Source organism: Sapajus apella, unplaced genomic scaffold (assembly GCF_009761245.1).
Source record: "Sapajus apella isolate SASKATOON/1434 unplaced genomic scaffold, GSC_monkey_1.0 scaffold23, whole genome shotgun sequence".
Lineage (NCBI taxonomy): Eukaryota > Metazoa > Chordata > Mammalia > Primates > Cebidae > Sapajus > Sapajus apella.
Window position 1 is genome coordinate 5,109,355 of NW_022436963.1, and position 27,364 is coordinate 5,136,718.

Genomic DNA, 27,364 nt, shown 5'->3' on the forward strand with positions numbered 1-27,364 from the left:
GGGAGAGAGTATATATGAGTGAGCGTGAGAGCAAGAGTTAATATTAATCACCATTGGTGTCCAGGGGTGGCTACAGTTTATTGGTTTATAGAGTTGTGTTTTTCAACTTTTTTTTTTAATGTTAGCAGTAATAAATAGGTTGTAACTCCTAGGCACGCATATATGTCATCTGAAACATGTTGGAAAAAAAATATATATGTATATTATTTATTTATTTAGAGATGGAGTCTTGCTTTATCACCCAGGCTGCAGTGCAGTGGTACAGCCTCAGCTCACTGCAACCTCCGCTCCTGGGTTCAAGCAATCCTCTCACCTCAGCCTCCTGAGTAGCTGGAACTATAGGCATGCACCACCACGCCCGGCTAATTTTTTGTATTTTTAGTAGAGATGCAGTTTCACCATGCTGGCAAAGTTGGTCTCGAACTCCTGACCTCAAGCAATTCACCTGCCTCAGCCTCCCAAAGTGTTGGGATTACAGGCGTGAGCCACTGTGCCTGGCTGAGATTTCATTTTTAACGAAGATGTCAGTTAATTTAACCATATACAGATTTGAAAAGCTTTTCTTTATCTCTGTTAATGGAGAAAAGGAATGACTGCTTTCTGGTCAAAATGAAAGTGTTCCATTTTAAACTTACCAGTTCCTGCCATTGTGAAATGTTCATTCATTTCTTACTTTTTTTTCCACAGAGTCTTGCTCTATTGCCCAGGCTGGAGTGCAGCGGCATGATCTCAGCTCATTGCAACCTCTGCCTCCTGGGTTCAAGCAATTCTCATGCCTCAGCCTCCCGAGTAGTTGGGATTACAGGCACATGCCACCATGCTCAGCTAATTTTTATATTTTTAGTAGAGATAGGATTTCACCATGTTGGCAGGCTGGTCTCCAACTCCTGACCTCAGGTGATCCACCCACCTTGGCCTCCCAGAGTGCTGGGATTACAGGCATGAGCCACCACACCCAGCCATCATTTCTAACTTTTTGGCAAAGGAGGTAGACATATTGGAGGGTTGACCTGAATGCCATAGATTCCCAGGTAGATAGTACTTAACTCTGATCAGCCCATGTAGGGCATGTTCCCATTGCCATCCAATTTTACCTGAGCCATTGGGATGGGATGCAAAGGCCTGACTTGGCTTAGAAAGAAAGTATAACTCTGCAACTCCAACTAGGAGGGGGTCAATGGGATTCTGGCCTGGGTGTCACAACTAAGACAAGTTGGCTGGCCCAAGTGCTGAGAAGTGTGGCCTGCGATCATTCCTCTGGTTTTCTTTTTGTGTAGATGATGGGTTCTTGGAATCTGCTGAGGTGAAGTGCCCAGTCCTCTGCTTTGGTACTGTGAGGGGATTCTGCAGAGGTAGATGGAATGATTCTCATCCTCAAGGCACAAACTGCAAATGATATAAGCAATGTATCAGTAGGTTCACCTTCCCAACCCGTCTCTGCTCTTGTGCATAGTTGGTTGGTTCTCAAGTGTTTATTGATATGAGTTACTGTTTTAGTTTTTTTTTTTTTTTTTTTTTTTTTTTGGGAGACAGAGTTCCACTCTGTCACCAGGCTGCAGTGCAGTGGTGCAATCTCGGCTCACTGCAACCTCCACCTCCTAGGTTCAAGTGATTCTTCTGCCTCAACCTCCTGGGTAGCTGGAACTACAGGCACATGCCATCACGCCCGGCTAATTTTTCTATTTTTAGTAGAGACAGGGTTTCACCCTCTTGGCCAGAATCGCTTGATCTCTTGACCATGTGATCCACCTGCTTTGACCTCCCAAAGTGCTGGGATTACAGGTGTGAGCAACTGTGCCTGGCCAATGTGAGTTACTTTCATGATCACCTGTCAAACATGCGGCGTAATTTTTAGCTCTGGATGGCAAACAGTTTCAACTTGGATGCCAGCTCCACCCAGTGGGTGATGCCTGAGTGACGCAACATGTGACACTGCCTCAGGGTGCCAGGAGGGAGGAAGAGTGCTGCCTGATGTCCAGTGGGGATGCCTGCTATGGTGCAGGGTGGTGGGCAGAGGCAGCAGGCATGTGGTGATCTTTGGTTCACCTGCTAAGTACGTTAGGCTTTCAAAAGTCGGAGGGGAAATGATGCTCAGAGGAAATGAAACTCCTTAGTCTTCCCTTAAAGGTTGAAGCAGGATTTAGACAAACAGAAGTGCTTTCAGTCTTGGAGAAGAGCAGCCGTGAAGATCATACCTTCCAGTGAGTATGCAGATATGCGGGACATTGTGGGAGCTGAGGGACTGGAGATGCGTGGCTGAGGAAGGAGTATCAGGTGGGGCAGGGGAGCTGTCCTCGCTGGAGCCAAGACAGACATCAGTTGGTTGTTGGTAGGCTGAGTGTAGACAGATCGCAGAGGTCCTCGGGGATGCCAGATGGAGGAATTTAGATGTGATGCAGTCCCATGCTTCTCAAGAAGCTTTCCCAAATGCTCCAGACACGATTAGATGCTCCATCCTCTCCGGCCCAAAGGAGACTCCTAGTACTCTGAGCTTGGATTTTGTCTTCTGCTGTCCTGAAACGTTTATATATTATCTGCCATCCTCCTTGAGGACATGAACAGTATTTTAGTCATCTTTGAATCCCTGATGCTCAGGATCGTGTCTGCTGTGGAACAGATACCCAGTGAATGGTGTTGAATAAAACCGAAATAGGGTCCCTGAACTACCAGGTGAGATGGGGTGGAAGTGGGCAGTGCCTTAGAGGCGAAGCTGGGTGTGAAGGCTGCCAGGCGTAGAATGTACCCTCTGCCAAAGGAGCTCAGAGTCCATGTCCCTGGGATGCACAGGATGGGAAGCAAGGCAAGTCTGAAGCATTGAGTTTACAAGAGTTTGCAGAGCACAGGAAACCACTTGAAACTGAAGATGGCAACAGAGAATGGGCAAGATTGAAGGAGTGAATTTGTAAAGCTGAGCCTAGGAGGCTTCCCAGAGGCAGTGACTTACAGGCCCGGAGGTCCTGTGTATAGGGAACCACTGCTGGGCCTGTGGGTCATCAGAGCAAATCCTCAAAGAAGTTGTCTCTTGAGAAATGAGGAGCTACTGAAGATTCTCTCAGATAGCTCAACATTTTATAGATGTGGAATGATCCTAGAACCCCCGACTGCCCCCCATTGTATTAATATTTAGCTGGGACTCCTTCATTTGCAAGTGACAAAAACTGAACCCAAACTGGCTTAAGTTAGTGGCTTTTATAACTGCAAAGCCCAAATGGGGAGGGGAGGGAAGGGAATTTTTAACTGCAGGCCCAACTTGATCCAGGGGTGCATACAGTGGCATCAGGGCCAGGTGTGTGCTTCTGAGTTTTGCTGGCTGGCTGGCACACTTTCTCTTCATTTTTTGGCCTGGCTTCCCTTAGTGTTAGCTCTTCATCTCGATGTCCCCCTGGCATCTCTAGGCTTGTGGCCTCTCAGGGCTGAATCCAGCCAACAACAGAACTCCTTACTTAGTTGCTGCAGGGAAAGCCCCTGACTTGCCGTCCTTGGGCCTGGTTGGTGTGGGTTGGGGCATATGCCTATCCCCGGACCAATAACCTTGGCTACATGCCAACTCCTAGTGCCCCTGGGCTGAGAGCGGGAATGGAGCAGTTCCTGGGAGAAGGTCAGGGTGCTGTTACCCTTGGAGTTTTGCTGGGTGGCAAGGCCGTCATTACGAACATCGTTACCATCCAGGCTAACTGTTCTAGTCTTGGCAGCAAAGCAGACGCTACCTTTGCTCTGCGGGGGAGGAGGAGAGCTCCCTGCCAGCCTCTGCCGCCCCAGGCATGCTGCCACCCTCTTCCCACAGACCTCGTGTCCTTGAAGCTGGGCTCCAGACAGTGGTCCACCAGGCCACCCTGCTGACCACCTCCATTTGTCATCCCTGGGCACATTCTAGACAGCATCTTGGGCAGGGGCCTCACCCCATCTGGGCAATTGTGGGGTCCCTGGACCATCATGGGATCTTGGGAGAAACCTATTCAGAGACTGCATCCACAGGGAGAAGTGCGTTCACAGGTTGGGGAGCTGTCTTGCCTGTCCTTGGTCAGGGCGAGCCTTTTGTTGTGAGGTGCTTTATAGTTTGCACAGCTCTACCCCACTTGTTACTTAATCTGGCTTTACCATAACCCTGGTGGGCAAGGCAAAGCAGGAATGATTGTCCCTGTTTTATGGATGAAGGAACTGAAAAGGGGTGAATGTCTCAAATAGCAACACAGCTGTCAAGACTAACATTAGACTTGGGGGACACACATGTCACATAAAATTTGTACTTTTAAACCAAAGATGAAGAAAAATGAAGGCAAACTGACCATTGTAGCCAGTTTCTTGATGTAAATGTGGCGTTAAAGTACCCATCGGAGTTCCTCTAAGTGCATACTTTATTAATACCTGCAGGGGAAAAATGACCTCTGTTTGCAACCAAGCATCTCTGAGCTGAGGCCTGCCTGCCCAGCAGCCTCCTGTGGCCTACCCACCAAAGTTTTCCTAGAGGTTGAATCAGCTTGTAGAAGCTGTGCGATAGCTCTGCGGCTCCTCTGGGTCACTTCCTGAAACGTGGAGGGTGGTGAATGAGAGCGTGTCTCAGCAAGCCAAGCCTGAATGTGCACAGTGGCCTCAAGGGACTCAGCCAGTTGAAAAGGCAGCCACTGCTCTCAGTTCTTCCTGCACTTGCTTGTTCAGTTCTTCCCCCCGGGCTCTGGGTCCTCACAGAGCCCCCCTGTGGAGCCTGTGCTTGGACTTAGCTTGTCAGGTCATAGACAATTGTTGTTTTCCAGCTGGAAGAGATCATCTGATTTAGTCTATTCATTTCACACATGAGAAAAGGAGACCAAACCCCCGTTTGGTGGCTCCTGGGGCCCTTTGTGTCTGCCCTCCAATGTGTCCCTGTGGCCTCTCCCTCCCCTTCCCACCTGTTCTCACACCTTGTGCTCCAGCCACGTGGACCGCTATTCGCCCTGAACAGCTTGCCTTTGTTCAGGCTCTTTTTCTGGTTGGAACACCCTGCCCAGAGAAGGGAGGGCCATGATGAGGGAGCAGGTGGCTGTGCTGAGCCTTTCCCTGACATCTACTCATGGACGTTTTCCTGGAACAGAGGAGGCCCTGGTATCATAGAACTTCTTAGCGAGAAGGGACATTTAATAATAGTTGGTCAAAACCTCTCATTTTGCCCATTTATTTATTCATTGATAAATGCTGAATATCTATTTTTGTGACAGGCCTTGGGAATGCAATGGTGCATGAAACGGAAATGATCTCTGGCCTTAAAGGAATGATAATTTATTGGGGGAGATAAATATTAAAGAGGAATTTTTAAAGATTGACAAATAGCTACATAATTAGGGTGCACAACATGATGTTTTGATATATGCATATGCTGTGGAATGGCTAAATTAAGCTAATTGACATATCTGTTACCTCACATGTTTATTTTTTTTTTGTGGGGAGAACATTTAAAATATACTCTTAGCAATTTTCCAAATATACAATCCATTGTTGTAACTATAGCCACTGTGTCGTACAATAGATCTCCTCAACTTACTCTGACTGTTGTATACTTGGAAATTGTGTATATGTTGATCAGCATCTCCCCAGTCTCCCTGACTCCCACCTCTGGCAACCATCATTCTTCTCTCTGCTTCTGTGAGTTCAACTTTTTTAGACTGCACATGTAAGTGAGGTCTTGCAGTATTTACCTTTCTGTGCTTGGCTTATTTAACTTAGCATAGTGTCCTCTAGGTTCACCCGTGTTATCGCAATAAGATTTCCTTCTTTTTAAAGGCTGAATAGTATTTCATTGTGTTATAACACATTTTCTTTACCCATTCATCCACTGATGAACATGGAGGCCAATTCCATGTCTTAGCTATTGTAAATAATGTTATAAAGAACATGGGAGTAGCAGATATTTCTTTGACATACAGCTAGTGCTCGACTTACGACCATGATTGGTTCCGACAGACCAGTCATAACACGATTTGGTCGTAACTTGAGTAGGCTATATGTACAGTACTGTGAAATGATGTTATAAAAATCTTTGTCATATTTTATCTTATAATTTTCTTTCATTATTGTTATATATCATAATTTTCTTTGTTCATTTTATGCCATTTGTGTCATCCTACGCCATTTTGTTTCTTATTTTTACATTCTTCAGGTTTAAGTAAAATACTGCATTACCAGTACAACTGGTTTAATATTTGCAAAACATACAAAATTACAAAATACAGGTGCATACAAAAATACAAAATACAGATGTAAAAAATACCATAGGAAACATTTTCCCAATTGCAAAACATATCAAAATATATAAACATGTACGAAACATTTTATTGGCTGCTGGTGCTTGGCTGCGGATCATTGATGTCGTCATCTGAGGCAGCAGTTGGGGTTACCGGAGTTGGTTTCTTCATAAACATGGTGAGCTTTGTCTGAATTGTATGTTTCTTTTTTTCTTCATAAATTTCATGGTAATGGACGAAACACATCGTGCACCATCCGTTCAATCCTTGCAAATCGTTCGATGTTTAGGTCCATTGCTTTGAAATGTATAAGAAGTTTGTTTAGTAAATATAAACCGTCTGATAATCCCTTAGTGGTGAACTTTCTTTCTGGATCCTCCCCTTCTTTCTCTGCTTCTCTTCTTTCTTCTTCCGCCACTCTTTCTTCTTCCAGTTCGATTAGCTCTTCATTTGTAAGTTCTCTGGATTCTTTGTCTAGCAACTCTTGGACATCTTCCATTTCACACTCCAAAGAAAGGTCTTTAGCGAGTTTTACTATTTTTTTCCCCCGAATCATTTCAAGTTCATGTTCACTGTCAAATCCGTCAAAATCATTAACATAGTGCTTAACACAATTTTTCCAGATGCCATTCATGCACTTTGTTGTCACAGCCTCCCAGATGGTAGCGATATTCTTGATACACATCAAAATGTTGTAGTGTTTCCAAAAATCTACAGCGGAGCAGTCGTGGCTAGCGATTGTGGTCGTAAAGTTGAATGGTCATAAGTTGCATAGGTCGTAAGTCGATCAATACCTGTACTGATTTTATTTCCTTTGTATATACATTTTCAGAAGTAGGATCACTGCCTTATGTGGTAGTTCTACTCTTAATTTTTTGAAGACCCTCTATAACTGTTTTCCATAGTGGCAGTACTAATTTACATTCCTACCAACAGTGTACAAAGCTTCCCTCTTCTCTGTATCTTTGCCAACACTTATCACTTGTCTTTTTGAAAATAGCCATTCTAATGAATGGGAGGTGATGGTTCATTGTGGTTTTAATTTATATTTCCATGATGATTATTGATGTTGAGTACTTTTTCATGTATCTGTTGCTCATTTGTATATCTTCTTTTGAGAAATGTCCATTCAGGTCCTTTGCCCATTGTAAAATCACATTGTTTTCTTGCAATTGAGTTGTTTGAGTTCCTTATCTATTTTTAATATTAACCCTTTATCAAATGAATGGTTTAAAAACATTTTCTCCCATTTCATAGGTTGTCTCTTTATTCTGATGGTTTTCCCTTTGTTGTGTGGAAGCATTTTAGTTTGATGTAGTCCCATTTGTTTATTTTTGCTTATGTTTCCTGTGCTTATGGGCTCATATCTAAGAAATCTTTGCCCTGACTAATTTCAAGAATCTTTCACTCTGTTTTTCTCTAGCACTTTCACTGTTTTTGGTCTTAATGTTTAAGTCTTTGATCCATTTTGAGCTGATTTTTGTATATGGAGTGAGGTAAGGGTCTGATTTCATTCCTCTGCATGTGGATGTCTAGTTTTACCACACCGGTTATTGAAGAGACTGTTCTTTCCCCACTATGTGTTCTTGGCACCTCTGTCAAAGATCTGTTGACCATAAATGCCTGGATTTATTTCTTGGCTCTCTGATAAAGAGATAATTTTTTAAAATTTAAATTTATATTGTGAATTAGGTCTGTGAAGAAGTATAATGGGCTTTGACAGCATGTAACAGCAGGCTGTAATTTTGTCTGGGAGGTCAGTAGAGGTTGTGCTGAGGAAGTGTCATTTAAGATGAGCCTTGAAGGGCAAGCAGAGCTTAGTCTGATGAGAAATGGGGATGGGAAGACCATTTTAGAAAGAAAGGAACAGGATGTGGAATGGTTCCACCGTGGCCCAGGGCCACAGCGTGAATCAGTGGCTGAGCTGGGACTAGCAGAAATCAGATATATGGTTCCAGGCCCTGTGTTCTTTGCATTCAACCACACTGGGTGCATTTTTGGCCCTGTATCACAGAGCTCTATGCTCATTCATCAGAAGAGGGCAGACACTCTAGGTGGGTAAAGCAGGGAGGGCAAAGACATGGAGGTGGGAAGACGGCTGGCATGTGTGGGAGGGAGCAGGTTGGCCCATGACTTGGGGTGAAGCGCTCTTACGGAGGAGAGGTGGGACAGTTGGAAGAAGCAGTGGGAAAGTTGAAAGATGAAAGGATGAGGTCTTTAACCAAAGAGCTACAGGTTGGGATAGCAGGGGAGGCCAGGTGAGACACTGAGATCAGCTGTTGTTTCAGCAGTTTGACTGTTTATTTCAGGCTTGTTCTAAAAAAGGGTTTGGCTGCGCACGGTGGCTCATGCCTGTAATCCCAGTACTTTGGGAGGCCAAGGTGGGCAGATCACTTGAGGTCAGGAGTTCGAGACCAGCCTGGCCAACATGGTGAAACCTCATCTTGAAGAAGAAGATAAAAAGGGTTTATAGTAACTTAGAAACATACATACATATTCTGTTTTTTTTTTTTTTTTTTTTTTCAAAATACATATGCTAGGATCACAAAACCTCATGCTGCAGTAGCCCCTACATGTCTAGAACTATAGCTGTATTCCTTCAGTTTGTTTTTCTTCTCTGCTTTCTAGTAGCACCTATGAATACCTTACACATGTCTGATATACACCTAGATGCTAGAGTTAAAGACAGAAAGAGAGGGCCCCTTTCAGTAGGGAACCCAGGATCACAGGGCACTGGCAGGGCATAGAAGGGATAGAAGGTGTCAGTGGGAGAGGGGGACTTCTGGCAGGATGTAATCCAGAAAGCCTTACCAATGTCTTGGGCCACGTGGGTGGAAGAGCAGAACAAAGAAGTGACTCTTAGCTGGAGGCATTAAACCTTCATTCACCTTTTGACAGTAGCTTGGGAACTCTGGAAGGACAAGGATCTGGCTTTGCTGAGGAGGATGCAGGTGCTCAGGAATAGATGGCTAAACAGGTGGACAAGCATTCATACCACAACACTGATAAGGATTCTTCCTATTTAAGAGGATTCTTAAAATAGGAAAGGACAGTACCAAGTCTAATAAAGGATTCTGGCATCTCCCACCTCCTGCTAGTTGACAGTTCTTATTTCTCAAGTTGCTGTATAGCATTAACTGGTTTGGAGATTATTAACTAGTTTAGAGCCGGTCCTGTTGGTGAAATTTCACTGTTTAAAGAAGATACCTTGGGTTTCAGAATTAGATTTGAGCCTTTGTTTCTCTAGTGGATTGCGTTCTCGTGGGGGACTTCCGTCCATCTATAGGGTAGTTTCTGGTGGTGGTTTTCTACGGGGAGGTTTGGCAGGCCCTGCCCACTCAGGATCTCCTGCCAGGGAGAAGAAATCCCTGCTGGTAGGTGACTGAGTGCCTGGCACACGGTGGGGGATGAGATACAGGAATCATTTACTCTTTCTATTGAACCTGGCGAGGGGCTGTTAAGATACAGCTCCTGCTCAGGCCTTTTGTACTGGGAATACCTCATTTCGTGTCTGTTCTAGAGAATTCCTTCTGACCCCTTCTTTTGCCATCCGTCTCTCATCCTTGATAGTGCTTCTTCCCTTGTGTTTCCATCCATTGTGGCCACAGACTCAGTGTCTTCTGTGTGTCACCTCTTAGCGAGCTGCCTTGGCTGGGCCCACCATCCCATCTCACCTGCCTGGTGACGAACCTGACTTTCTTGTTAGCTTCCTTTTCAAATTGCAAATTCAACATTCTTTTCTCAAATGAACCATCATTTTGTAAAGCAAATAATTATCCCACTTCCCCTGAATGATGTTTTGCAAGATTTAAAAATAATAGTTTGTTGAATGTGGAGCGATACCTGTTTCATGGGATTCCTTTTTAGTGGCAGGATTGAGGACCAGGATGACACTGGCTTCTAGATAAACTGGTCTGCCTGCCCTCCAAGCTGCAGTTGTTCAGTTGGCACATGGTAGAATCTCTGTAATAAAGAATTGCATTAAAGGAGGTTTGTGTTTCCTATAAAGAGTTCCATCAAATCATTCACTAAGGATTTTGGAAAGAGAAACCAAATTCTTTAAAAAGAAGCGGGGGGAGGGCAAAGGAGAAGGAAAAATAACGTTAAACAATTCATTTACACTAATGGCCCTTGTGTTATTGTGGCAAAATTACTTCTAAATAAAAACCAAAGAGGAAAAACAAGCTGTGTTTGGGAGGTGTACTGTCTGTTCTCTGCCTTGTTTTTCTGCTGTGAAGTATAGTGTACTGTCTTGACGTAGGGATGTAACTGCTATGAATATTGATGGCAGCAAAAGCTTTTTTTTTTTTTTTTGCTGTCTGGCCTAGTAAATAAAGCAGCAAGGATAAAAAGGGATGAATTGTAAAATCAGTGTGCTGTTTTTAGCTTCTCTGGTTCCCTTAGAACTCTTAAGTCTCAAGCATATTGACAATCTGCATTTGGTGGTCAGGGTCTCATGTGAGCACAGTGGGTTGGCATTTTCAGGGATTTTTGCCTCTGGCTAGAGTAACAGAGTCCCTTTTTCTTTGAGCTTTCAGAGTTAAAGTTACAGCGTCGTTGAGGCCTTCCTGGATCTTTCTCCCTATCCAGTGGCAACGCTGGTCCCTGCTCCTCAGAATACCATAGTGGTGTGAGTGGGCCAGCCATTGTTTCCTCCAACAGCCACGCCCCGCATGCATCCTGAGGGAGCACTCCCCTGGGGGATGTGGCAGGGGACCAGGTGACGGGGAATCTGGACAGCAAGAAATTCTCTGTGTGTACATTCGAAACTTCCCCCTCTGCACCCCCTCCTCTACACACACACACGCAGCAGACTAAATGATAGGTGCCATAGTGGGGTCATTTTTCTGGCTCCTGGTACAGTGCCTGTCATTTAGAAGTGGTGTCCACATAAGTGTTTCGTGAGCCTTATTTGACTTCTTGCACTAAGCATTTTAATGAGTGAATTTCATGACTTCCGTTTCTCTGAGATGTTGGTAATTTTTCAGGTCTCATTCATTTTAGTATAGGACTTTATATTTTATATTGAAAAGTTACAGTTACTGATGTTACTTTAAGTAGCTTCATGCCTGGGGATGCCTCTTGGAAAATTAATTACACACATCTCTGTCCGTCCCTATTTCTAGTGAAACTAAAGCCATATAAAGAAAACATTTATAAAAGAGAAAAGAGACAGTTTTTAGACTTGCTGATTGATACGTTTTCTACAACTCATGGAGTTGCATGGGTTGGAACTGGAAAGGTTTTAATAGTCATTTAGCCCATGGGCGGTACCTGTGAGGTCTGTGGCAGTCAGATGGGCATGGCTGCTGGGACAGATACAAGAGAAAGGGTCAGATGCTGAACCCAGGTTTCCTGGGAAAGTACATGGTGACCTGTCACAAGGTCAGCCAGTAGAGGTGGCATGCCAGTAAGCAGGCAGGGTGTTTGCCATCCTGAATTCTCTTCCCTTACTGTGGGGATGCAGAAACTTATGTCCAGAGGAGGGGAGGGATTTGGCCAAGGTCACCTTGCTGCTCAGTGACAAAGCTGACTCTGACTTCGAAGTCAGACATAAACCCAAGTGGAAGAGAGGGTCAAAACAGATGCATCTTCATTTCTTCCGGAGGACATTCTGTTCAAAGCCACTGTTGGAATCTCTGTTGTACCCTTGTGCTTTTCTGGGCCTGATTTGGCAACCTCAAGAGGGAAACATGCTGCATTTTGCAAATGTGTGCAAATAACAAACATGCCCATTACGTCCTAGGCAGACTCATCGCGCACGCATCGGGGCAGGTGGCAAAATGCAGTCATGCAGCCTGGAACGAAAAGTGTTGTGCACTTAGTTGCTTATGAGAAATTCAGTGTTAAAATGTAAATGCCTTCCTGGCCCAGGGGCAGTGTAATTGTTGCGTTTCTCATAATAAAACTTTGCTTGGAGGAAAATGCTTATATGTGTAAGATGTTGATTCTAATCTCTGTTCCTTTTTCTGTCTCCTCTTCCTCCCCTACTTTTTTTGGCATGTTTCTTTGTTTTTCTCCACAGGAAAAAGTAGAATATGCCTTCCTGATTATTTTTACAGTCGAGACATTTTTGAAGATTATAGCGTATGGATTATTGCTACATCCTAATGCTTATGTTAGGAATGGATGGAATTTACTGGATTTTGTTATAGTAATAGTAGGGTAAGTCCCTTTTACTTTGGGGAAATGTTGATTTGGAAAATGGGAGGTGGAGGTTGTGGGTGGGGAGTGCAACAGAACAGTCCTTTTAGGGAATGTGGTTGCTCTTTTATGCCAGCTATCGCACCAGAATCTCTCAGGAGTTTATATATATATATATATATATATATATAATATTTTTTTTTTTAATAGCACTTTAGGTTCTGGGGTACATGTGCAGAACATGCAGGATTGTTGCATAGGTACATACACGGCAATATGGTTTGCTGCCTCCATCCCGCCATCATCTATATCTGGCATTTCTTCCCATGTTATCCCTCCCCAACCTCTCTACCCCTCGCTCTCCCTCCCCTATTCCCCCACAACAGACCCCAGTGTGTGATGCTCCCCTCCCTGTGTCTGTGTGCTCTCAGCAGTTCTTTTAAGGCTGATGTTGTTGCTGTCAATCTCTGGGCAAAGACTAGTTTGAAATTCTCTTGTTGTTACTCCCCTTTTTAGTAACATGTTGTAGAAGGGAGTCTAAGCTCCTAATGTGAGAGGCTTTACCTTGCAGGGTCTTGGAGCTCCAGAAATAGACCAACCCTGCTGGTGATTAGAGTCAAATTAGTAGAGCTTTTAATACTTAGTGCCAATGTTAAGTTAAAAAAAAAAAAGTAAAAAGTAATAAAATCTTCATAGCAGTGAGGTACTCTGCTATTTAACATCCCTTGAGCAAAACTGTTGTTATTATTATTTTTTGCTGACTTGTGGGAGAAACTCTGGCATACTACTATTCCATTTTAAATAACAAAACAAGTGTCTGGATAATGTCACATATCTGGCATAAAATGAAATAAGCTAGAAAATGCAGAGAAGCAGGCGTTCCACCAAAATCCTGTTGCAGGAAGAAGACATCAGTAGTTTTAGTTAAAGGAGAATGTTAAAATAAAAAATAGTGGCCTGTGTTATTTTAGTCCTTCCACACCTGGAAATGCTGCCAGGAAGAGAAAAATGAATCCACGTTACAGGAACGCTGGGTCTTTGGACCAAATACCCATGTAGGAAGATAAGCTATATCCTTTCTCCCAGTCTTAGTTACGCTAGCTGTAAAGTGAGTTGCTCCTAAAATTATGTTTCTGTGAAGAGAGGTTTTTAAATAGCCTCTCTGTTTTCATCTTCATGACTTCAGTGAACTGCCTTTTGCTGTTGAGCGAGGTGATTTTTCTTGTGGATTATCCTTTTATCATGAATCCTTTGGCTTTTCATTGGAGACTAACTCTGCTGTGTGGGGAGAATGGAATTGGTTCTGGGCCTTCCTACGTCCCTTCAACCTCGGAAGTTAATATGAGATCCTAATTGCCCAGTGGGACAATTAGACTTGTGGGGAAAAAACTTAGCTTTTGTTTTTGGTTCCATTTACGTGATGGATTACATTTACGGATTTGCATATGTTGAACCAGCCTTGCATCCCCGGGATAGAGCCTACTTGGTCGTGATGGATAAGCTGCTTGATGTGCTGTTGCGATCTGTTTGCCAGTATTTTATTGAAGATTTTTGCATCGATGTTCATCATGGATATTGGCTTGAAGTTTTTTTAGTTGAGTCTCTGCCTGGTTTTGGTATCAGGATGAAGTTGGTCTCATGAGTTAGGGAGGATTCCCTCCTTTTGTATTGTTTGATACAGTTTCAGAAGGAATGGAACCAGCTCCTCTTTGTACGTCTGGTAGAAGTCGGCTGTGAACCTGTCTGGACCTGGACTTTTTTTGGTTGGTAGGCTATTGATTGCTGCCTCTACTTCAGCCCTTGTTATTGGTCTATTCAGGGTTTCAACTTCCTCCTGGTTTAGTCTTGGTAGAGTACAAGTATCTAGGAATTAATCCATTTCTTCCTGGTTTACTGGTTTATATGAGTAGAGCTGTTCGTAGTAATCTCTGATGGTGGTTTGTATTTCTGTGGGATCAGTGGTGACATCCCCTTTATCGTTTTTTATTGCATCTATTTGATTCTTCTCCCTTTTTTATTAATCTGGCTAGAGATCTATTTTGTTGATCTTTTCAAAAAACCAGCTCCTGGATTTGTTTATTTTTTGAAGGGTTTTTTTGTGTGTCTATCTCCTTCAGTTCTGCTCTGATCTTAGTCATTTTTCATCTTCTGCTAGCTTTTGAGTTTTTTTGATCTTGCTCCTCTAGCTCTTTCAATTTTGATGATAGGGTGTCAATTTTAGATCTTTCCTCTATTCTCTGGTGGGCATTTATTGCTATAAATTGCCCTCTCAACACTGCTTTACAGGTGTCCCAGAGATTCTGGTAAGTTGTGTCTTCATTCTGGTTGGCTTTGAAGAACATCTTTATTTCTGCCTTCATTTCATTGTTTATCCAGTCGACACACAGAAGAAAGTTGTTCAGTTTCCAAGTGGTTGTGCAGGTTTGAGCGTGTTTCTTGACCCTGAGTTCTTGCCTGATTGTGCTGTGGTCTGATAGACTGTTTGTTATGATTTCTGTTCTTTTGCATTTGCTGAGGAGTGAGTTGCTTCCAATGATGTGGTCAATTTTAGAGTAAGTGCAATGCGGTGCTGAGAAAAATGTATATTCTGTGGACTTGGGGTGGAGAGTTGGCTATATGGCTATTAGGTCTGCTTGGTCCAGCTCTGCATTCAAGTCCTGGATATCCTTGTTAATTTTCTGTCTAATATTGACAGTGGAGTGTTGAAGTCTCCCACTATTATTGTGTGGGAGTCTAAATCTCATTTTAGATCGTTAAAAACTTGCTTTATGTATCTGGGTGCTCCTGTGTTGGGGGTGTATATATTTAGGATAGTTAGCTCTTCCTGTAGGATTGATACTTTTTACCATTATGTAGTGTCCTTCATTGTCTCTCTTGATCTTTGTTGGTTTGAAGTCCATTTTATCAGAGACTTAGGACTGCAACCTCTGCTTTTTTTTTTGTTCTCCATTTGCTTGGTAAATCTTCTTCCATCACTTTATTTTGAGTCTGTGTGTGTCTTTGTATGTGAGATGGGTTTCCTGAATACAGCACACCAATGGATTCTGACTTTTTATCCAGTTTGCCAGTCTGTGTCTTTTGATTGGGGCATTTAGGCCATTTACATTCAATGTTAATATTGCTATGTGTGAATTTGATCCTGCCATCTTGTTACTGGCTGGTTTTCTTTCCCATTAGTTGACTCATTTTCTTCATTGCATTTTTGATCTTTGCCAACTGGTTTGCTTTTGCAGTGACTGGTACTTGTTCCTTTCCATGTTTAGTGTTTCTTTCAGATGATTATTTCAATAGATGCAGAGAAGGCCTTCGATAAAATTCCACAGCCCTTCATGCTAAAAACTCTCAATAAACTAGGTATCGACAGAACGTATCATAAAATGATAAAAGCTATATATGACAAACCTACAGCCAAAATCATACTGAATGGGCAAAAGCTGGAAGAATTTCCTTTGAAATCAGGCACTAGACAAGGATGCCATCTCTCACCACTCCTATTCAACATAGTATTGGAAGTTCTAGCCAGAGCAATCAGGCAAGAAAAAGAAATAAAGGGCATTCAATTAGGAAAGGAGGAAGTCAAACTGTCTCTATTTGCAGATGACATGATTGTATATTTAGAAGCCCCCATCATCTCAGCCCAAAATCTTCTCAAATTGATAAGCAACTTCAGCAAAGTCTCAGGATACAAAATCAATGTGCAGAAATCACAAGCATTCCTATATACCAATAACAGGCAAACAAAGAGTAAAATTAAGAGCAAACTCCCATTCAATTGCTACAAAGAGAATAAAATACACAGGAATACAACTAACAAAGGACGTAAAGGACCTCTTCAAGGAGAACTACAAACCACTTCTCAACGAAATTAAGAGAGGACACAAACAGGTGGAGAAACATTCCATGCTCATGGTTAGGAAGAATCAATATCGTGGAAATGGCCATACTGCCCAAAGCAATCTATAGATTCAATGCTATCCCCATCAAGCTACCAATGACCTTCTTCACAGAACTGGAAAAAAACACTTTAAACTTCGTATGGAATCACAAAAGACCCCGCATAGCCAAGACAACCCTAAGCAAAAAGAACAAAGCCGGAGGCATCTCACTGCTGGACTACAAACTATACTACAAGGCTACAGTAATCAAAACAGCATGGTACTGGTACCAAAACAGAGACATAGACCAATGGAACAGAACAGAGACCCCAGAAGAAACACCACACATCTACAACCATGTGATCTTTGACAAACCTAGCAAAAACAAGCAATGGGGAAAGGACTCCATGTTTAATAAATGGTGTTGGGAAAACTGGCTAGCAATGTGCAGAAAGCAGAAACTGGACCCCTACCTGTCACCTTACACTAAAATTAACTCCAGATGGATCAAAGATTTAAACATAAAAACAAACACCATAAAAACACTTGAAGAAAATGTAGGCAGAACCATCCAGGACATAGGCATAGGCAAGGACTTCATGACTAAAACACCAAAAGCAATGGCAATAAAAGCCAAGATAGACAAATGGGATCTAATGAAACTCCAGAGCTTCTGTACAGCAAAAGAAACCATCATTAGAGTGAATCAGCAACCAACAGAATGGGAAAAAATTTTTGCAACCTACCCATCTGACAAAGGGCCATTATCCAGAATCTACAAGGAGCTAAAACAGATATATAAGAAAAAAAAACAACCCCATTCAAAAGTGGGCAAAGGATGTGAACAGACACTTTTCAAAAGAAGACATACATGAGGCCAAGAAACATATGAAAAAATGCTCATCATCACTGGTCATTAGAGAAATGCAAATCAAAACCACACTGAGATATCATCTCACACCAGTTAGAATGGTGATCATTAAAAAATCTGAAAACAATAGATGCTGGAGAGGATGTGGAGAAATAGGAGCACTCTTACACAGTTGGTGGGAGTGTAAATTAGTTCAACCATTGTGGAAGACAGTGTGGTGATTTCTCAAGGATCTAGAAATGGAAATTCCATTTGACACAGCAATCCCATTACTGGATATATACCCAAAGAACTATTAATTGTTCTACTATAATTATAGACACATACATATGTATGTTCATTGCAGCCCTCTGTACAATAGCAAAGACCTGGAACCAATCCAAAAGGCCATCAATGATAGACTGAACAAAGAAAATGTGGTACATGTACACCATGGAATACTACACAGCCATAAAAAAACGATGAGTTCGTGTCCTTTTGTAGGGACTTGGTTGAATCTGGAAACCATCATTCTCAGAAAACTGACACAAGAACAGAAAGCCAAACACCGTATGTTCTTACTTATAGGTGGGTGTTGAACAATGAGAACACATGCACTCAGGGAGAGGAACATCACACAGTGGAGGCAATTGGGGAGGGTAGGGGAGAGATCGTGGGGGGTGAGGAGGAGGGGAGGGGGGGGAGGGATAACATGGGAGAAATGCCAAATATAGTATGCACCTAAAGTAAAATAAATAAATTTTTTAAAAAACTTAGCTTTTGCAGAAATCTCCACAATACATTGGCATTTAAGACATCAGTGCAAAGAAGCGCATATCAAAATGAACAGGTGGCAGATATGTGCCATACCTTCCTTTATTTGTTGGACTCTGTCAAGGAATGGCAAGCAGGAGCCTTGCAGGTTTGTTGGTTCTGGGATAATCTGACTGTGCCTCTTCTGTCACCGGACTTCTTGTTCAGCTAGGAATGGAGATGCTTAGCCCCATTTCTTTTGTCATCATGCTACAATCACCTTGACTTTCTGCCCGGAGACATTTTTTACATGACAGCACAGCACAGGGACAGGGAACAGAATGGAGCATGGTGGTCTTACAGTTAAGGAGACAGAAAAAAGAGTTTGGGGAAGCAGAATATGGGAAGGGAGGGAGCTATTCAGAGAAAGAGCTTCATAAGTATGCCTTAGAGTCCTCATCAGTTTTGGCTGAGGACTAAGCTAAACCTACATGGAGTTGAGTCCATGAGGCTAGGGGAGACCACTGCTAGGGAAAAGAGAAAAATTAGGGAGCTGTAAAATGAGTGATAACGAGGGCTCCCAAAGGACTGGAAGGCATTCAAATTCTGACTCTTTAGGGTAGAAATACCTCATTGAACATCCTGGACTGTCAGTAGGGACCCCACAAGGGCCATTAGTAGTCATGCTAAACTGGCTCTGGGGCAGGGGCTGGCAAACTCAATGGGCCAAATCCTAGCCCGTCTAGCCCACCCTCTATTTTTATAAATAAAGTTTTATTGTAACATGGCCATACTCATTTGTTTTCATAGTTCAATTTGAGTAGTTTAGGTCCACAAAACCCAAAGTATTTACTATCTGGCCCTTTACAGAAAAAGCTTGCCAATTGCTGCTCTACAGTACAGAGACTACCTGAAATCCTTGCTTACAGTGTTTGAAAAGAAGTCTGGAAAGCAGCAAACTAGGCCAGGTATGGTGGCTCATGCCTGTAATCCCAGCACTTTGGGAGGCTGAGGTGGGTGGATCACCTGAGGTCAGGAGTTCAAGACTAGCCATGGCCAACATGGCAAAACCTCATCTCTACTAAAAATGTAAAAATTAGCTGGACGTGGTGTTGCGTGCCTGTAATCCCAGCTACATGGGAGGCTGAGGCAAGAGAATCGCTTGAACCAGGTAGGCAAAGGATGCAGTGAGCCAAGGTTGTGCCACTGCACTCCAGCCTGGGTGACAGAGTGAGACTCCGTTTCAAAAAAAAAAAAAAAAAAAAAAAAAGGCAGCAGCAAACTGATATGCTCACTTAACTGCCTACCACAACATAACTTGACATTCTTTAAAGGAAGACAACAAAATCCAAAACACTGAACATATGAAGAAATGTGACCCATAACCAGGGGCAACTCCATCAGTAGAAACAGATCCTGAAATGACAGAGATGATGGAATTAGAGAGGAACTTCACAGAGCTTTAAAAACCACTATTATAAATGTATTTATGGACTTAAAGGGGTACATGATTATAGTAAGAAAACATGGAACAATATTAAGAAAAAAACCAAATGGGACTTTAAGAGATGAAAAATATATCCAAAATGAAAAATTCTCTGGATTGCCTTAACCTCAGCTTAGACACTATAAAAGAAAGAAAGATCAGGGAGTTTGAAGATACAGCAATAATATGAAGAATAATGATTGAGGAGAAAATGAACACCACCTCTGTGACCTGGGAGGGAATATCAAGTGGTCTAACATATGTATATGTGGAATCTCAGAAGGAGAGGAGAAAAAGAGGAGACAGCAAAAAATATTTGAAGAAATGGCTCCAGATTTTCCAAAAGTGATGAAAAATAGAAACTCACAAGAAGCTCAGCAAAGGCTAAGCAAAACAAACATGAAGAAAGCTACATCAAGGCACATCATAATTGTAAGGAAATTGTTAAAAAACAAAGGTAAAGAGAACACCTTAAAACGGAGAAAAAAAATGAAACTATTTGTCAACAACTATGCAAGCCAGAAGACAATAGAGAGACATCTTCAAAGTACTGGGGGAAAATGTCAACCTAGGATTCTCACTCAGTAAAATATCTTTCAGAGTTAAAGTCAAAATAAAAATGTTTTCAGATGTTTCAGAATTTGAGAATTCATGACTAATAGATCTGTACCTCAAACAGTGTTAAAGGCAGTTCCTCAGGGCTGAAGGAAAATGATACATGGTAGAAAAGTGGATCTATACAAAAAGAATGAAGAGATGGCAGAAAGGGTAAATATGTGGGTACATATATAGACGTTTTCCCCTCATTTAAAAATTTCTTTAAATGTAGTATTTGAAGCAAAAATAACAATGTATTGTGGTGTCTACAGCTTCTATGAAAAAGCATATAGGCCAGGCATGGTGGCTTACGCCTGTAATCCCAGCACTTTGGGAGGCTGAAGTGGGCAGATCATGAGGTGAGGAGTTCAAGACCAGCCTGGCCAATATAGTGAAACCCCATCTCTACTAAAAATACAAAAATTAGCCAGGTGTGGTGGCATACACCTGTAGTCCCAGCTACTCAGGAGGCTGAGGCAGAAGAATTGCTTGAGCCCAGGATGCAGAGGTTGCAGTGAGCTAATATCACATCACTGCACTCCAGCCTGGGCAGCAGAGCAGGACTCTGTCTCAAAAAAAAAAAAAAAAAGGAAAAAAGTATAAAACAATGGTAGCATGAAGGACAGGAACAGGGAAATAGCCATACAGTTTTGTCATTTACTTATACAGTAGTTGCAGTGATTAAATATTATCTGAAGATAGACTGTGATATCTTAAAGATGTATATTATAAACCCGAGAGTATGGATTGGCAAACTACAACCTGTAGACCAAATCTGATTTGAGCCTTCTTTGTTTTTTTTTCTGAGATGGAGTCTTGCTCTGTCAAGCTGGAGTGTAGTGGTGCGATCTCTGCAACCTCTGCCTCCTGGGTTCAAGTGATTCTCCTGCCTCAGCCTCCTGAGTAGCTAGGATTATAGGCACGTAATCACCATGCCTGGCTAATTTTTATATTTTTAGTAGAAACAGGTTTCACCATGTTAGGCAGGCTGGTCTTGAGCTCCTGACCTCGTGATCCGCCCATCTTGGCCTCCTAAAGTGCTGGGATTATAGGCATGAGCCACCACACCTGGCCTGAGCCTTTTCTTCCCCACCATTGACAAAGTATTTTATTTACTGCCTGCTTTTGCAAATAAAGTTTCATTGTTATTCAGCCACATTCAGTCATGTCTTGGCTGTTTGGTGTTATAATGGCAAAGTTGAGTAGTTATGACAAACCCTATGGCCTGCAGATCCTAAAATATTTGCTGTTTGGCACTTCATAGAAAATTTTTATTGACACTGGCCTTAGCCACTTAAAAAAAAAAAAACAAAAAAAAAACACCCAGGTGTATCTAATAAGCCCTATAGTTGAGATTAAATGGATTTTTAAACACCCCTCAATCCAAAACAGGCAGGAAAGAAGAAAAAAGGACAGAATGAATAGAAAACAAATGACAAGTTGCTAGATTTAAACCTAGATAAATCTTTATTAAAATCCAGAATTTATCAGAATATACATATATAAAAACAAGACCCAGTTCTATCGTGTCGACAGAAAACCTACTTTAAATATAGACACAAATACTTTGAAAGTGAAAGGACAGAAAAAGATATATAATGCAAAAACTGATCAAAAGAAAGCTTACGTGGTTATGTTAATATCCAACAAAGTAGACTTCAGAGCAAGAAATATTATCAGGGATAAAAAGAGACATTTTATAATGATAATTATTTCATCAGGAGGATGCAACAATCCTAAATGTGTATATACCTAATAACAGAACTTCAAAATACACAAATATAGTTGTTAGCTCTCTGAGGAATTGTCACACTGCTTGCCACAATGGCTGAACGAATTTATACTCCCACCAACAGCGTATAAGCATTTCCTTTTCTCTGCAGCCTCGCCAGCATCTGTTATTTTTTGGCTTTTTAATAGTAGCCATTTTAACTGGTGTGAAATGGTATCCTCATTGTGGTTTTGATTTGCACTTCTCTTAGATCAGTAATATGGAGCTTTTTTTCATCTGCTCGTTGCCCACATGTATGTCTTTTGAATAGTATCTCTGTGTCTTTTGCTGACTTTTTAATGGGATTTTTCTTTCTTTCTTGTGAATTTGAGTTCCTTACAAATGTTAGATATTAGACCTTTGTCAGATGCATAGTTTGCAAATTTTTTTTTTTTTTATTCTGTAGGTTGTCTCTTTACCCTGTTTGTTTTGCTGTGCAGAAGCTCTTAAGTTTAATTAGATCCAATTTGTCAGATTTTGCTTTTGCTGTGATTGCTTTGGGCATCTTTGTCATGAAATCCTTGCCCATTCCTATGTCCAGAATGGTATTGTCTAGGTTGTCTCCCAGGGTTTTTATAGTTTTCGGTTTTACATTTAAGCCTTTACTGCATTTTGAGTTGATTTTTGTATATGGTATAAGAAAGAGGTCCAGTTTCAATCTTGTCCATATGGCTTGCCAGTTATCCCAGCATGGTTTATTGAATAGGGAGTCCTTTCCCCATTTGTTTTTGTCACCTTTGTCAAAGATCAGGTGGTTGTAGGTATGCGGCCTTATTTCTGGGCTCTCTACTCTGTTCCCTTAGTCTATGTGTCTGTTTTTGTACAAGCACCATGCTGTTTTAGTTACTGCAGCCCTGTAGTATAATTCGCATTCAGGTAGTGTGACACTTCCAGCTTTGTTGTTTTTGCTTAGGATAGGATTATCTTGGCCATCCAGGCTCTTTTTTTGTTCCATATGAATTTTAAAATACTTTTTTTCCTAGTTACCTGAAGAATGTCACTGGTAGTTTGATAGGAATAGCATTCAGTCTGTATATTGCTTTGGGCAGTATGGCCAATTAAATGATACTGAGTCTTATTTGTGAGTGTGGTATGTTTTTCCATTTGTTTGTGTCATCTCTGACTTCCTTGGACAGTATAAAACTATGAAATTTCTAGTAGAAAATATTGGATAAATCTTTATGACTTCAGTGTAGGCAGAGATGTCTTAGGACACCAAAAGCTCCAGTCTTGAAAGAGTAATTGAAAATGTTGACTTCATCAAAATTTAAAACTTTTCTTCAAAAGACAGTGTGAAGACAATGAAAAAGCAAGGCACAGATTGGGAAAGATATTCACAGAACATACATCTGACAAAAGACTTGTATTCAGAATATATAAAGAACTCTTACAACCCAATAGTAGGAAGACAACCCAGTAAACAAATAGGTAAAATATTTGAACAGATCTTCACAAAAGAAGATATGTGAATAGTCAACAAGCACCTGAAAAGATGCTCAACATTGTTAGTAATTAGAGAAACGCAAATCAAAACTACAGTGATGGTACTGGATACCCACTAGTATTACTAAATGTAAAAAGACTGAAAATGGCAAGTGTTAACCAAAATATGGAACAACTGGAACTCTCATATACCACTTGTAGAAATGGAAAATGGTATAATCACTTTGGAAAAAGTGTGCCCATTTCTTACAGTGCTAAACGTAGACTTACCATATGACTGTATTACCAGTTCTACTCTTAGGTATTTATCCAAGGTAAATGAAAACACATGTCTACCAAAAGACTTTATTCATAATAGAGAAAAACTAGAAACAACTTATATGTCCCTCAACAGGTAAATGGATAAACTCATTGTGGTATATTTATATAATGGGATATTACAGAACAATAAAAAGAAAGGAACTGCTGATGAGAGAGAACAACATGGATGAATGTCAAAAACATCATGGTGAGAAAAAGAAGATCAACCAGGAGAACATGCTATGCGATTCCATTTATACGGGTTCTAGAAAAAGAAAAAAACCTGTAACGATAAACAGTCACTGGATACTCAAGGCTGAGCTTCAGGGGAAGCTCTGCACAAGGCTGTGCATGCAGAGGGGCACAAGAGAATCATCTGACATGTTGGAAACCTTCTCCATTGTGATCATGGTGTTTGTTACTTAGGCTTATGCATTTTTCAAAACCCATCGTACACTTTAAATGAGTATTATATATCAATTAAATTGCAATATAAAGTGATTTAAAAAGCAAAAGAAAAACCATACAGGAAACTAAAGTAGAACTGGACTCTTCTTAGAAAAACCTCAGAACGTCAGATTATGTTTTTATCAAAATATGCACAAAATCGGAGTCAAACAGTGGAAGAAAGGTTTTAAAAAATAAAAGAATTACGATGTCTTCATTTGAATTAAATTCCTACTCACTAAAGTTTCCAATTGCAGTCTGTATCTCAATCCAATGGATTTTCCATTCCAAGTCAACAGTGACCTATTGCTTTTGTCAAGATTCCCAATAACCGAGACATTAAGAAAGTAATTGATATTTAAGAAAGTAACTTCTAAAATGTTAACTGTTAATGTGACCACAAGAGGACTCAGTGTGTCTGCCAGAGCTAAAGTTATTCCTTTAGAGAAAAGTTTGATCTAAGCCAACTTTTATCCCATGCCTCTAAACTTTCAATAAAGATATATTCCAAGCACTAAGGCTCTATGACTTAAGCCTTTTTAAAGAACATGACTCCTCATTCTGGTGCTTCTGCCATTAGTCAGTTCAGATAGCTCCTTGTCTCTTTTCTTCTGCCTTGGGGTTAACTTTTTTTGCGGGGGGCAGGGGACAGAGTCTCACTCTGTCATTCAGGCTGGAGTGTAGTGGCGAGATCTCGGCTCATCACAACCTCAGCTTCCTGAGTTCAAATGATTCTCCTGCCTCAGCCTCCTGAGTAGTTGAGATTACAGGCACCCGCCACCCCGCCTGGCTAATTTTTTTGTATTTTTAGTAGAGATAGGGTTTCTCCATGTTAGCCAGGATAGTCTTGATCTCCTGATTTCGTGATCCACCCACCTCAGCCTCCCAAAGTGCTGGGATTACAGGCGTGAGCCACCATGCCCGGCTAGGGTAAACTTTTAATAACAATCAAGAGTCAGTTCTTTCTCATTCTGTCCTTAACCTCTTCAGGCCCATGGCACTTTTTTTTGAGGGGCGTAGTGGTGAGGGGAACAGAATCACAGAATGTTAGAGTGGAAAGGTCATTGTCTGAGTCATTTATTCCAGTTTTGTCATTTTATAGAGAGGAGAACTGAGGCCCAGAGAAGGAGAGGGACTTTTCTAATATCTCATAACTCTTAGGAATGGAGACCAGCCTCCGCTCCTTGCAGGCCCACACTGTCTGGAAACACAGCCTGCTTCTCTCTCTGACTTGGGCTCTTTGGTAACAAGAGAGAGACATTTTCCACCTGTTTTCAAGGACATTGCTGAAGAACAAGGAATAAAGGGATCATGAAGTATATGTTGCAAAACACAGATGCTTGAAAGCAGCCTTAAGTCACTACCTGTGTAAATTACTTTCCTAATCCTTTGGGATAAAAATTCCTGTGGCTCGCACATTACAGGAGAGTTTGTAGTTTTCTTTCTTTTTCTTTGTTTTTGTGAAGCTATGAATTTGTTTTGGAGGAGAGACTTTTCACTTTCGCCTTGCTTCTGGGATTTATGATAAAGTTTTCAAAAACTACACTAAAGAGAGAGAAACATGTCATAAATTTCATCTATTTTCCCAGTCATAACTAGGGAGAGCTTACCATTTGAAGCTTTGTAAAGGTAAAGACCAGGCTTGTTTTCCCTCCTGGATGGGGTCATTGCTAATTGCTGTAGTGTTATTAAAACAAAGGGCTGATCTATAAATGCCCCAGAACTATACAACTATACCCAATCAGGGCTGCAATCAGACCACCCTGTGTTTTATGGACTCAGTGTCTTGGCAGTCCAGAGGCATGCCAGTCGGGGCAGAGTTTCTGCTTTGTCTGCTCATTAAACTTTGGAAACCTTTTCTTTGTTGCTGGGCCAGTCATTCTCACAATCTGATTGGCCAGAGTTGATGCTGTTTGAAATGGACAAATTTTATGCTTACTCTGAAAAACGAGTAATAGTTTCAAAGCATATTTATTTAAAAGAGCAAAACTGTTAAATGAGCAGATTGCCTGAAAATAGTTTTATCCGAACCTTCTGAGACTAGGAAAAAATTTATCATGGCTGCCAGGTATAACGTTATTCACATTTCAAAAGAGAGAATGATGATATTAATAACTTACCTTAACTGCCTTTAGCCTTTGCACAGCTCCTTAGTATCTGTGATTTACATCCTTCTCCAAATATCCCTATGAGGGTGAAGGCTGGGTGTGTGTGTTAGTGACTGCATTGACTATGTATAACCTGTTAAGATGTGAGACTTTGAAGTCATTCATTGATTCGTCAGCTTTTTCTGGAGCACTTCCTATGTGTCAGAAACTGTAATAGGCACTAGACTAGAACAGGCTAAAACTCCTTGCTCTTATAGAACCTACATCCTAGTGGGGTCAACGTGCCTGTGTTGACATGTGTTGCTGCTAGTCGTGTCACCCTGGGCAAGCTACTTTTTTACATCGTTTGTTTTCTCATGTGTAACATGATGTTTATAATTCCTGCTGCATAACATGTGTGAATTAATGTGACCATGTATGTGCAGTGCCTAGCACATAGCGAGTGCTCATAAATGGTAACCACCAAGATTACTGTCATCATTTTAGTTGGCAGCAGTTCCACTTGTCATCATTGGGTTCCCAGGGACTCCCCTCTTCTTTGGGGACAGACTTGCTCTCTGCTGTTCCCTTGCAATGAAAACAGATGAGATTAATCCCTGTCCCAGTCATTTTGGAGATGGGGTCGTTCGTATTCCAGCTCCACAGCCCAGTTCTTGTCTTTGCCTTCCTTTTATTGAAGTGGCAGCCATACGGAATTAGCCCTTGTTCAAAAATAACTGCGATGATCATCCTGTTTTGCTTCCCTGGGGTGACAGACTCTAACGTTTCTTTCTCTCTTCTTCTTTCAGATTGTTTAGTGTAATTTTGGAACAATTAACCAAAGAAACAGAAGGCGGGAACCACTCTAGCGGCAAATCTGGAGGCTTTGATGTCAAAGCCCTCCGTGCCTTTCGAGTGTTGCGACCACTTCGACTAGTGTCAGGAGTGCCCAGTAAGCACTTACTGTTTCCTAGAGCTCAGGAGTGTGGTGGTTTTTATCTTCTGGGTGGGTCTCAGAATCACTGACTGGTGCTCCAAGGTGAGTTGCTCTGTGCCAGCCAGGGGTCAGCGGACGACCACGGCCTCCTTCACACTTGACAGGACACTTTGGCTTACACTGTCATGTTGGATCCCCGTGACAGCCCCGAGAGGGGGACAGGTGGCAGTTATTGTCGTCCTGATTTTGTGGAGGAGATAATCTTCTCTTGCAGAAAGACGAGGCGGTGGGGTGAGACTTGGGTTCAGGCCTTTAATTCTGGTCTATTTTTCTTCTTTGACAACATGCTGTTGTCGGCCTCTCCACTTCCAGGCCTGCTTCTCTGAAAGTGGTGGGTTTTGTGGATGAGGGTATTGGAGGACTCGGCCGCCTGCCTTTTTTTTCCAAGTGGGGAGCCCC

General features: G+C 41.7%; 1 protein-coding gene across 8 annotated transcripts in view; it reads left to right on the forward strand.

The window, feature by feature from the left end:
- The window catches only part of CACNA1D (calcium voltage-gated channel subunit alpha1 D), a 461,268-nt gene that overhangs the window by 285,468 nt on the left and 148,436 nt on the right, over nt 1–27,364 (forward strand). For all 8 annotated transcript variants that reach the window (XM_032290211.1, XM_032290213.1, XM_032290214.1 and 5 more), the window contains exons 4-5: nt 12,241–12,380; nt 26,778–26,920. In XM_032290211.1, the coding sequence (XP_032146102.1) occupies nt 12,241–12,380; nt 26,778–26,920 (283 nt within the window). The remainder of the gene's footprint in view (nt 1–12,240; nt 12,381–26,777; nt 26,921–27,364) is intronic.